Source organism: Podarcis muralis, chromosome 4, assembly GCF_964188315.1.
Source record: "Podarcis muralis chromosome 4, rPodMur119.hap1.1, whole genome shotgun sequence".
Classification (NCBI taxonomy): Eukaryota; Metazoa; Chordata; class Lepidosauria; order Squamata; family Lacertidae; genus Podarcis; species Podarcis muralis.
The window spans coordinates 17,264,375-17,277,109 of record NC_135658.1 but is presented as its reverse complement, the minus strand read 5'-3'; the positions used below and the strand labels follow the sequence as shown (position 1 = coordinate 17,277,109).

General features: G+C 48.3%; 1 protein-coding gene across 10 annotated transcripts in view; it reads right to left on the bottom strand.

Moving 5' to 3' along the window:
* FAT3 (FAT atypical cadherin 3) overlaps window positions 1-12,735 on the bottom strand; it is a 468,770-nt gene that overhangs the window by 20,815 nt on the left and 435,220 nt on the right. For 7 of the 10 annotated variants that reach the window (XM_028726039.2, XM_077926982.1, XM_077926985.1 and 4 more), the window contains 2 exons: window positions 4,081-4,549; window positions 1,474-1,533 (listed from right to left, as the gene is read on the bottom strand). In XM_028726039.2, the coding sequence (XP_028581872.2) occupies window positions 1,474-1,533; window positions 4,081-4,549 (529 nt within the window). The remainder of the gene's footprint in view (window positions 1-1,473; window positions 1,534-4,080; window positions 4,550-12,735) is intronic. The other 3 variants (XM_077926983.1, XM_077926986.1, XM_077926987.1) reach the window with 1 other exon arrangement.

The window sequence follows — 12,735 nt, the reverse complement described above, 5'->3', positions numbered from 1 at the left end:
GAGCATTCCACCAGGTCGGAGCCATCACTGAGAAGGCCCTGGACCTGGTGGAGGATAATCTGACTTCCTTAGGGTCCGGGACCTCTAAACTATGGTTATTCGTGGACCTTAAGGTCCTCTGCGGGGCATACCAGGAAAGGTATGTGGTCCCATAAATACGAGGGCCCTATGCCACAAATATGCCTCTGGATACCCCAGTTGCTGGTGGGCAGAGTGCTGCTGTGCTCCTGTCCTGCTTGAAGACTTCCCACAGGCATGTGGTTTCCAGTCAGAACAGGATGCTGGACTAGGCAGGTCATTGGCCTGCTCTGGCAGGCTCCTCTTATGACATGTCCCTGGTTCACAGTGACAGAGTAATGTACGGAAAGGCCTTCAGTCCCGTTCTACCGTGGCTGCCACAAGCATCTCTTCCGGCAAACGCAATCCTCTGCCACACACGGCTGCAGTTTGAGGGCATCTGACAAAGAACAGAGACCTTGCACCCAGCCCCATTTAATTACGTATGCTCTTTTTAATGTGCAGAGGATCTCTTGGGCTAACAAATTTATTTTGCCTTGGAACTGGGGGCGGGAGAGGAAAGGAAAAAAAGAGTGGCCACATCGATGTCACAGCAGATTGCTTTATAGATTGGCTGGCGCATAGTTAGGGCCCATTGCTTTAGAATTATGGCACCATAACAATCCTTTATTTACATATACTGCTGAGACAGTGAAAAAAAAAAAGACCCCGAGCAAATAGATTTCCTAACGAGAGAAAAAGAGAGCGAGCCTGCATGCTGAAATATCCCCCCAGGGTGTTCGCTTTCCAGCGGCAGCAGCAGCAGCAACAACGAACGCATGGAGGCCTAAGTAGCTTTGGAGCAGAGAATGGAGAAGCAAACCATTTCACCGCAGAGCTGTTTATATGCCTCTCATAATAAAATGAACCCATCATTTGGAGATGTATTCACGCAGCCCATTCCCCTCCCAGCAGCCAATGTAAAATTTGAAATATCTAACTCTGCCTGGGGGGGGAGGACAGAAGGGGGAAATTATCCTAAAGTGATTTGTTAGAAAGGTTTCAATTTGCACATCACGCTATTTGCTGACTGGTCGTGTAAATAGACTCCAGCGAAATCAATAGGAAGAGGAGCCTGGTTTCCTCCTTTTACTTAGTTTATTCATGCGGCGAACGCTTGACCTAATTTATTATACGCCGTCCAAGTTAAAGTTAGGCATTTGTTTTATCCTCACTCCCCAGGGACGTAAATAATCTTGTTTAGCAATTTTCTTGAAAGCTTCTACATCTTTTGAATTATTACCCTTCTTTCCTTGCTGGGTCCTGCTACGTGCTCTCTTTCCACAACCTCCTATTTGCAGATAAAGAGCCATTAAACATACAAGTTAGCCCCAACATGCGCCCTGATGCCTCATATTAAATTCCAAGCCTGCTGTCTTTACTTGTTTAATGTGCTAAAGCTTTTACATTCACTACCTTTCAGCTCTCTGGGCACCATCTTCAGTTCAGCTGACGTGCCCTCAAGCTCACTCCCCGCTAAACCAAAGCAAACGAGAAAGGAGTCAGTGTTAATATTCGTACCGCACAGGGATTTTCTGAACCAAACGGGGAAGAACTACTGAGATTGGGAATCAGGGTCATGCAGGACGGCTACTGAGCAGCGTCCTGGCATTGCTGAAGTGTCCCCTGAACCTCCACAGTATATGATAGCTCAGTTGGTTGAAGCATGGTGCTGATGATACCAAGGTTGCAGGTTCGATCCCCAATAAGGGGCAGCTGCGTATTCCTGCATTGCAACTCTGTGATTCTATGGTTTCCTGCATCCCTGTGTGGGAGAAGTGTCCTGTGTACAGCAACAGTCTGAGAAGGGTACTGGACGGGTCCTGGGAAATTCAAATTCAGTTGCTGGGTGGTTCAGGACGCGAATGCCCTCTCACGGGCCAAGACTCAGGGCCAATCTGGACATTGCAACAAATTGCATATTTTGCGTGCCCCATGTCTAGGGGGCATATTTTGCATGCCCCATGCATTGCTGTCGTAATATCTGAAGAGCAACTCCTCCTAATAGGGAACCCAAGTGGTGAGTGCCAACAGACTTGGATGCCGATATGAGACCACTGAGAAGGAAGAGGGAGGCATCAAGGGAACCCCAAAATTTGCAACAGTAGAAAACTAAGGGGGAAACTCCTCCTTCCCCAGTAGCTGAATGAGGACTGCTCATGTTCAATAGCCGTGTAATGTTGAGTGAAAGCTGGAGGAGAAAATGGTGGGGAATTGGGGAGTGATTCCCTGCTTTAGTTCGCTGCATCTTACTCATATCCTGCAGGACAGCACAGTTGGCTGCCTGGAACCCTGAAGAGGAGCACTCTCCTCTTAGAGAGGAAGATAGGCAGCCATGTTTTGTTGCAGGTCCCAGGTGTATAAGTGAGATGAGCAACGTTCAGTTGCACATCCAGCTTGTGAATCTTATCTACGCAAGTTTCCCTTTGTGATATTGCGGCAGATGACAAACTGGGAATGTGAAACAGTTGCACCTGTCGCTGTGCCCCTGCAGACACACCTTAGGCTCGCACGAGGATGCATCAGCACAGTGGAATCCTGAGTGCTTGGGCTTGCACTGCAGCCTAAAGCAAGAATCGTGGAATTGCAGAGTTGGAAGGGACCCTGGCGGTCTTCTAGTCCAACCCCCTGCAATGCAGGAATCTCAGAGAAATTCAGAAGCTCAGAAGGCATTCTCAGACAAAGAAATAATAAGCATATGTATGCATGTAGGTGTGTGTGTATATATTTCTGTGATTAACAAAACAGAGATTTTATTTTTGTGGCAAAACATTTCCGCCTTCATCAGTGTGTGTGTTTCTTTTTTAATCAGAGCAGCTGACGAAGGTGGAAATGGAAACGTTTTGCCATATAAATATCTGTTTTGTTAATCACAGTAATGTACGTATATATTACTTTAGTGATGAACCAAATCCCCAGAGGGATCAAGAGCAAGTTTGTGTGAAGAGCTGTTTGATGCTTAGCTCTCTATCTCTCTATTTGTGGGGCAATCCTATCTCAGGGATGTTTTTGATTGGGACAAGGGAGCTATTGGGTCTGTCTGAGGTCACGATTCTATGGACCAGTTCACATTTAAAGTGACCCGCAAACAGCAGCCAGGCAGAGGAAGGTCATTTGTAAGAATTGTACATATACAGTGGTACCTCTGGTTAAGAACTTAATTCGTTCTGGAGGTCCCTTCTTAACCAGAAACTGTTCTTAACCTGAGGTACCACTTTAGCTAATGGGGCCTCTCGCTGCTGCTGCACCACTGGTGCACGATTTCTGCTCTCATCCTGAAGTAAAGTTCTCAACCCGAGGTACTACTTCCTGGCTAGCGGAGTCTGTAACCTGAAGCGTTTGTAACCCAAGGTACCACTGTACCTCCACTTCTTCCGGGATACAGTGGACCCTCTGGATATGGATTTAATTTGTTCTGGGGGTCCGTGAGCACCCTGAAAAATCTGTAACCAGAGGCACCGCTTCTGTGCATGGTGTGATAGAGCACTTCTGTGCATGCGCGTGGCACGCAGAGCGCTTCTGGATATGCGGCGAAACCCAAAAAATACTTCTGGGTTTGCCACTTTCGCAACCCGGAGATTACGTATCCAGAGAGGTACGTAACCAGAGAGTCCACTGTATATGTTTGCAGCAGCTAGATGTGGCACTTCCATTTATTCGGTCTTACGAAGGCCTCCTTTGCTGCTACAAACTCAGTTGTGACCCAGCCTACTCGGCTCCAGAAATGCTTCCACACAGCCTGCCATATTGGCCAAACCACCCGACAATACTATTGATCAGAGCTGGGAGGGACGCAGCAAGATGTTGCTAATTGAAATGAGACAGATTATTAAGCTGGTAGTTCTGTGCCAAGAAGGAAGCAGAGGCTGTTTCCAACCCATTCCTTAGTTCAACAAAACCTCTTTCTCTCTCAACGCCGCCCCCCCCCCCCAAACGGTGACTGCTGGCATGAGAAACTTAAAGCTCAACTCATCTCCCTCCCCGCCACCTCCGGAAATGTAAGGCTGAATGCAAGATATTCACCACCAGATGGCACACTCAGACAAGTCCCTCCATTCTGGCAAGGGCTCCTCTCGCAGGCGTCCGGATACAGCACACAGCCCAGCTTCAGCTCTGTAAGGCCGACCACTTCTGCAAAGCTGCTGCGCTTGTTCTGCAGCGGCAGCTCGTTGTTGTTGAGGACGACGGAGTCCAAGCAGCCCTGGAAGCCGCTTGAGACCTGCGTGGCTCTCTTGTCCGTCAGGCTCCGGACGTTGTCCACCTGCACCTGGGCGCCGAAGTAAACTGAGCTGTCGGTGCTGAGCGTCTGGAAGTAGAGTGGGGCTTTGCGGCGCTCCACGTAGCTGTCGTCGAGCGACAGGCTGGTGAAATTCCGGTTCAGCTCCAGGAAGACCGAGTGCCAGCTCCCATCATTAACAGCTCTGCCGGAAATCCCCAAGATGCCCGGGCCGGTTCCGCAGTCCAACTGGAACCACAGTTTGCCATCCACGATCTGCAATGGGAAAGCGGAAATGTCAGGACAATGAAGGACTGCATGCCCTTAGATTTGTTCCGTAATGCAATGTGGTCAGCATCAGCAGTGTGCACAAACATTCTGCTGTTATTGATCGCAGCAGGATGGTGGTTACATTTAAGTGACCTGCAAAGTACAGGCATCTCCCCACTTACATATGTACTGCTGGGAAATAAATAAACAGGTTCACACCTGGAAATGGTGAGAGAGAGCTAGAGGGTCCTTGTGGCTCATGAGGAGACCCTCCATGGAGCCCAAAGAGGATGTCAGTGAGGGTGGAGGAAGCTCCAAACAGACCGGAGGTGCAGCAGGGCTTTGTTTGCGTTGCTCAGCCTAACAGCTGACGTGCGGGGTAGTGCAGCAGCAAGAGTCACTTTCCCACACGTCATCTAGCCTCTTGCTGGCCCGAGCTTCAATTCTAGTTGTGGATATTTTGGGAAACAGTACTTTTTGTATTGACTGGAGAGAGAGCGGCAGAGAGGCTGTTTAAAGGGTTCTCCCCACTTTACGCAATTTCACTGATGTGTGTGGGGGCCTGGAACGTAACTCCCAAATTAGGGGGGGGGGGTGCACCTGCATAGGGATTCTGCACCAGCAACTTCTGTGCGTTAGGTTGCTTAGGGATATATTCACATGTTCTGATCGGTGCAGGACTAGCTACCGTTGAAGACTCCATTGCCATGACAATTTATTTTTAGCAGTTGACTTTATAACACCATCTCTGCACTTCCTGAGCTGAAGAAGCCTTCACCGCCCCTTTGCCTTTGTTTGCATGTCTCTGCTATCTGACTCATCTTTGCCTCTATACAACAGGGCAAACCCTATTGCTCTTAGAACATGTTTTTTTTGCTTGCTTCCAGTCTTACTCCCGCTTCTGCTGCAACTTCCTAGTGTCTCTCTCAGTCACTCCTATTGCTTCTTCTCACTCTGCTAATAACCAGAATAACCAGAGCTGGCCTCTGTCCGTTTACGGTACATTGCATTAGATTGTGAATGGACTGCAATATTGCAATGACAGCGGGAAGCAGCTGCTGGCAAATGTCCTAAAAATGACCTAACCAAATGGCTTGTGACTAGTGACCACCCATGGACTGCCTGAGAGACAACCTTTACAGAACAACCTCTGTGTTGCAAACTTAACACAACAAACAATACAAGCCTGGAGGATGCGGACCATTTGGATCCCTTCCAGTCGGGATTCAGGCCTCACCATGGGACTGAAACTGCCTTGGTCGCGCTGGTTGATGATCTCCGGCGGGCTAGGGACAAAGGTGAGAGCTGTTTCCTAGTTCTGCTGGATCTCTCAGCGGCCTTTGACACCATCGACCATAACATCCTTCTGGACCGTCTAGAGGGGCTGGGAGCTGGGGGCACTGTTATACGGTGGTTCCGCTCCTTTCTCCTGGGCCGTGTCCAGAAAGTGGTGGTGGGGGATGAGTGTTCAGACCCCTGGGCTCTCACTTGTGGGGTGCCTCAGGGTTCCGTCCTCTCCCCCATGCTTTTTAATATCTATATGAAGCCGCTGGGAGAGATCATCAGGGGGTTTGGGCTGGGTGTTCATCAGTATGCAGATGACACCCAGCTCTACCTCTCCTTTAAATCAGAACCAGTGAAGGCGGTGAAGGTCCTGTGTGAGTGCCTGGAGGCTGTTGGAGGATGGATGGCGGCTAACAGATTGAGGCTGAATCCTGACAAGACAGAAGTACTGTTTTTGGGGGACAGGGGGCGGGCAGGTGTGGGGGATTCCCTGGTCCTGAATGGGGTAACTGTGCCCCTGAAGGACCAGGTGCGCAGCCTGGGAGTCATTTTGGACTCACAGCTGTCCATGGAGGCACAGGTTAATTCTGTGTCCAGGGCAGCTGTCTACCAGCTCCACCTGGTACGCAGGCTAAGACCCTACCTGCCCGCAGACTGTCTTGCCAGAGTGGTGCATGCTCTAGTTATCTCCCGCTTGGACTACTGCAACGCGCTCTACGTGGGGCTACCTTTGAAGGTGACCCGGAAACTGCAATTAATCCAGAATGCGGCCGCTAGACTGGTGACTGGGAGTGGCCGCCGGGACCACATAACACCAGTTCTGAGAGATCTGCATTGGCTCCCAGTACGTTTCCGAGCACAATTCAAAGTGTTGGTGCTGACCTTTAAAGCCCTAAACGGCCTCGGTCCAGTATATCTGAAGGAGCGTCTCCACCCCCATCGTTCAGCCCGGACACTGAGATCCAGCGCCGAGGGCCTTCTGGCGGTTCCCTCATTGCGAGAAGTAAGGTTACAGGGAACCAGGCAGAGGGCCTTCTCGGTAGTGGCTCCTGCCCTGTGGAACGCCCTCCCAGCAGATGTCAAAGCAATAAACAACTATTTTACTTTTAAAAGTCATCTGAAGGCAGCCCTCTTTAGGGAAGTTTTTAATGTTTGATGCTGTACTGTTTTTAATATTCAGTTGGAAGCCGCCCAGAGTGGCTGGGGAAACCCAGCCAGATGGGCGGGGTATAAATAATAAATTATTATTATTATTATTATTATAAGCAACACAAAGACCAGTATACTAGATAGCACTGCAATTCTTATTGCATAATATACATGATTTAGTACAACAAAAACAAACTGTGTATACTTGTAAATTCTCTAATATATTTGAAATGAAATGAACACACGTCTGTCAATCTTTGAAAGTCCGTAGAAGTATAATAAGTCTATGGTTGAAACAAAGTAATAGATGCTATCCTGTAGGCTAAGCGGTAAAACTTTTTTTAGGCGTTCATGGTGCCGAAGTAGTGAGTGGTTACATATTCTCATGACCACTGCTCCTTGTGCATTTTTCTAATTTATGGGTTGTGCTGAAGACGATTCCAGCAAAACAGTGAGATTATCCGGGATCACTGTCCAACGTTGTTATTCACTTACTACTTTGGCACCATGAAGCAACCTTAGCTGTCCCCGTCCCACATGTCCCGTCCCACCGCACAAGTTGGGAAATGGGTCTAGTTCCTCCTAGATCCCTTGCCCTCAACTGACAGCTTTTGCAAGGTCAAGGGTGGTCTAGGCAGTCCTTCTCCTGGCTCTGCAAAAGTTTTGTTTTAGGAGGTTTCAGTTTGGAAAGTGGGATGGTGATGAGCCAAGGATTCTTCTAGAGCTTGAATTTTAATCCTATCGGAAGAAGAATACTTGGGGGTTTGCAATGCTTGTCTCTTCCTTGAGGTGAGAATTACTAGCCCGGGCTATGATATCTGGGGCCAAGTGTGGCATAATTCAATGCCATATCTGGTTGTAACCTATCTGTAGTCATAATAAACAAGAAAGAAAGAGATGTACAAGCCCGGTTCTGATACTTACTGGACCAGTGCTGCTATCTGTGTGGAAGAGGACCAGCTATGCCTCCCTCCTTACCACCACATACATAACGTAACATGAGTGACGGGGTCCTCATGGCAGCCCGTACACACTGTCAAAAAAGGGAAGAAATGACAACAGAAATGGTACACAGTTGTACCATTTCTGTTGTCATTTCTTCCCTTTTTTGACAGTGTGTTTAGGATTTTGTATGGAGCAGCTTGCAATGTGTCATGTATTCCAACCCTTTTAAGCTTATGGGCCCATTTGGATTTGTGACTGAGTGCTGTCAGTTCACCTCCACCCGCTCCTGGTTCAGCACCCCACTGTAAAGACATGAAAAGGAAAGGTACACAGTGTATGTCACATTCCCAATGGATCAGATCTAGTAGAATTAACCTGAGCCTTTGACGGGCAGATAGAGGTGAAAAAGGAAGTGGGATAGAGTGTCGCTTTTCCAACTTCCTCTTTCAGATCTATGTACTTCTCAAGGGAGAAAAAGGCAATTGCTGTCATCGCCTTGTGACCAAGGGTACTGTGTGGGTGGAGGAGACTAAAAGGTTTTGTGGGTGCAAAGAGCATATCTCAAGGGCATGGCAGAAGCGAGGGTGGGTATGCCCTTTCTCCTCCATCACAGAGTTTGCAGCACCTGCCCAATAAGCATTTCAAGCCGATTTCAGATTCCATCTTAAGAGAGGAAAAATGAGGTTGAGCCTACATATGTGACGCTCCCACACAGGTGGCAGCCGAGGACAAACCCAAAAGCAAGCAGACAAAGAGGGACTTGAGGCTTTGCTGAATGCCGAGGGAACAGATTGCAACCTGTACGCGAAGAAGCACATCAGCTGCCTTTCCACCTGGCCATTATGCAAATCCACCAGAACCCTCTGTGTTTCCATGTCCTCTTCTTCCCTTACCATCCCTTCCCTTTTATGCCACATCTGCTAGATTGTAAACCGTTCTGGCAGCCATTCTGCCTATTTCATCCTTCGCGCAGTACAAAATAGAATTTTTAAGTGCTTCATAAATAAGAAGAATGAGGAAAGCCTGTGGCAGGTTCAAGGGTGGACGGCAGTGCTGAGGACACCACCGTTCCTGGCCAGGATAGCTGTCTGCCGATGCAACTCGCAGCCTGGAGACAGTTTATGGTCCTTAAGAGCAGCAAAGGCAGTATGAGAGAGACACCGTTTCCTGTGATGGTGATGTTGTGCCTCCCTTCAAGCAGGCTGGCAGAGTTTTGACACACATACCACAGGTGCCAACAACAGTATCATTCCCTTCTCAACACTGCCGTTGCCTCTAGCCACAGTTGCAAGAAAGCCATTTAAGAACGCAAGCGAGTAAGAAGAGCTTGGCTAGATCAGAACAAAAGCCTATCTAGTCCAGCATCTTGTTCTCACAGTGACCAACCAGATGGGAAGTCTTTAAATAGGACCCAAATACAGCAGTGATGACCAGCAACTGGTATTCAGCTGCTGTGGTTCTCAGCACCTGGTACTCACACAACTGCCTGCAACACAACCTGCAACACAACCACCAAAGCTAGTGGCCACTGACAACCTTTTCCTCCATGAATTTGTCAAATCCTCCCTGAGAGCCATTCAAGTCCGTCGTTTTCTTTTGGGACCTCTGTATGCAGGAAAAGGGATGAATACTGCCTCCCCCGTACCACCCTCCCAATCCTGACCACCCCTACAATTTAGTGGGAAAAGGGCGTAGGGGAAAACAACAACAATGGCAGTGTAATTCTTTCAGCAAAGGTAATGGTTAAAATGAATCCTAGGGAGGAGAAACAGACCACAGAAAAGGAAATAGCTTGGACATTCTATGGAAGTCACAGCCAGACAGAACAGCAGCGGGCTGTGCACAACTGGGGAAAATACAAAGCTTTTTTTTTTTTTTAATCAAATTCTGAAAGCTGAAAAAGGAAGCCACAAGAGAGAGACGCTGATGATGTTTTGCAGCTGCCATGTAAAATGCTAACCCCACAGGCTTAGTGAGCACAGCAACTCTTCATGGCAGAACTTGCCCCAATGAGGCAGTTGTGGGGGCTGAAGGTCCCCGCCTTCCCACAGTTGCCTAAGCCTCCTCCTCCTCTGGGTCCTTCCCAAGCAATCTGAGACTATGCTGGGGTGCCTGTCTCTGCACCTCCCTCTTCATACCTCTTCTGGTCCTTGGGGACTGGGGGAGAAGAGCGTGTTGAAGCAGGAGAGGGCTACACCTTGGCTTTTCACGAGCCTGACTCGTCTCTGTCTCTTGGCCCTTCTCCTCCTCCTCTCCAGCCTCTTCTGCCTCTGAGCCTGGACTGCTATCTGCCCCAGACTCTCCCTGCTCACTAAACCCTGTAACCTCTTCAGCTTCTGACACCTCTTCTTCCCTCTGACCACTCATCATCGTCCCACCACTACTCCTCTGCATCCAGCCAGTCCATGACATCATGTCACTCACCTGCTTTCCTCTAGAGATTCAACCTGGATAGAATATGCCCTTGAAATGTAGCAATACGTCTTGGCTGCCTAGACGGAGGGGGTGGTATGTCTGGCTGCAGCTGCTGGGGCGATAGCTACTATAGATATATGGGCACCAGAAAGCTGGGGGAAGTTCCCCTCCCCTGATATACCTAGATGTGCATCCACATAAAACCTCATTATCCTGACCAAGCAGCAGAGTATGAAGCAACCACTAAGGGGACATACAAATTGGCACGCTTGAACGGCTTCCCCAAATAAGCAAAGCGAGATGAATGGGCATCGTATATCATTTTAGAATATTAGCCTGGATAAGGTGCTTGGATGTCATCCATTTCTGCATATCAACACAGGCAATGAAACCATCAAACGGTCCTTTTGGGACCTCCCTAGACTTGCAAAGTCCATCTGCAGTCACAGCTCATGAATACAAAATGGTGCCTGCCCATCCATCCAGGGGAATATTTAGTTAGTGGGATTGCATTTCAGGTTCATTTGGGCGAAATGTTAGGTTTAATTAAAATATTACTTTCTCCAGCTCCTGCTGCACCTGGGATCACATCCAAGGCTTCTTGTAGCTGAAGCAATGGGAGTTTCAGGCGACCCTTGACGGGGGTAACGTATGGCAGCCTCACACTTTTCAGTATTGAATTTTACTCAATGAGGCCACATATCCATTACCAAGTGCCTCTGATGGCAAGCACAGAGAAACAGAGATTTCTTTTGTGTGCATTCTGACTCCCACATGAAAACACAGGTTTTGCTAGCCCTGCACTGTCGGATGCAGATCAAGAGTTCTGAAGGCGGCAAGGACAGAGTTCTGTGCAAATGGGCTCTCAGAATTGCTCCACTGTGCTTTTTAGGTAGAAAAACTGGGGCAGAAGGGAGAGGCATTTCACTGAACTAGATTAACTGCAACTAATCCATCTGCAGGAATATGGGACTGGTCTGATCACATGTAAAAAGGGAGGTGGGAATTATGACTTCAATAGCAAAAAGAAGTGAAATGCTCTTTTCCTTGCAGTTACCCAACACTATTATTGTTGTTATTATTATAGCAAGAATAATAATAAAAATATTATTTATATGCTGCCCACCTGACTGCATTGGGCAAGCCAGTGGGCGGCTTCCGACGAAATATTAATAACACATTAAGACATCAAAAGCTTTCCTATACAGTCGTGCCTTGGAAGTCAAACGGAATCCATTCCTGAAGTCTGTTCGACTTCTAAAACGTTCGGAAACCAAACCGCAGCTTCTGATTGGCTGCAGGAAGCTCCTGCAGCCAATCGGAAGCTGCGCTGGACGTTCGGCTTCCGAAAATCAGTTGAAAACCGGAACACTCACTTTGCGCTTCGATCGTTCGGGAGCCACAAAGCGTTCGAGATCCAAGGTATGATTGTACAGGGCTGCCTTCAGATGTCTTCTAAAACTCAAATAGCTGTTTATTTCCTTGACATTTGATGGGTGATCCACAGGGTGGGCACCACTACCGAGAAGGCCCTGTCCAGGCCATCCAGTTTTTTTGGGCTGTGCTCTCACGTGGGTCATGTGAGCTCAGTTAGTTTGAGCATGGTGTTGATAAAGCCATGGTTGTGGGTTTGATCTGCGTATGGGCGCATTGCAGGTAGTTGGACTAGATGATCCATGGGGTCCTTTCCAATTATATTTTGAAATAAGACTTGGAAGATTAGGCTACCGCTTGCCAAAGGGAGGAAAAAAGTTAATTAAGGAAGATGGACGGCTAACAAGGCTGATAAGGCAGACTATTTTTTTATCACTCACTCTTGAGAGGGCCCAGAATACATGCACCCCATTTTTGCGCTGGGACATGTTGGGAGGGTATGGTGGCACCATTTGCATAACAAAAACTACAGCAGAGATATCAACCTTTTCAAAAGTTCATGGCTTGGCTTTTGAAAAGCAGGGGGTCCACAGTGCTTAGCTAATTAGGAATCGCTGCCATAGGTGATCAAACCTCGGGGAAGGGATGTAGTTCGGTGGTAGGGTATCTGGTTGCCTTGTATAGGGTCCCAGGTTCAATCCCCAGGTCTTCTGTCAATCCTTGAAAAGCTTCTGCCAATCAGTGTGGACAGTACTGACCTAGGTGGACTGATGGTGCTTCCTGTGTAACTAAGGGCAGCTTTGACAGGCATTGCCGGAATAAGTCGCCTGGGCTTGCTACAGCCTATTACACCCCCAGGAGCATTTCCCCCCCAATAGAAACATGACTATCAGAAACAATGAGACAGTTCCCTCATTGTTGCTGAAGCTGTGGTTTCGTTCCTCATTATCCTACAGAAAGAAAAGCCCCGAGAGCGCCAAAGTTTCTGCATCCACAGCTAAAAATGGGGGCAGCATTCCCAGCAG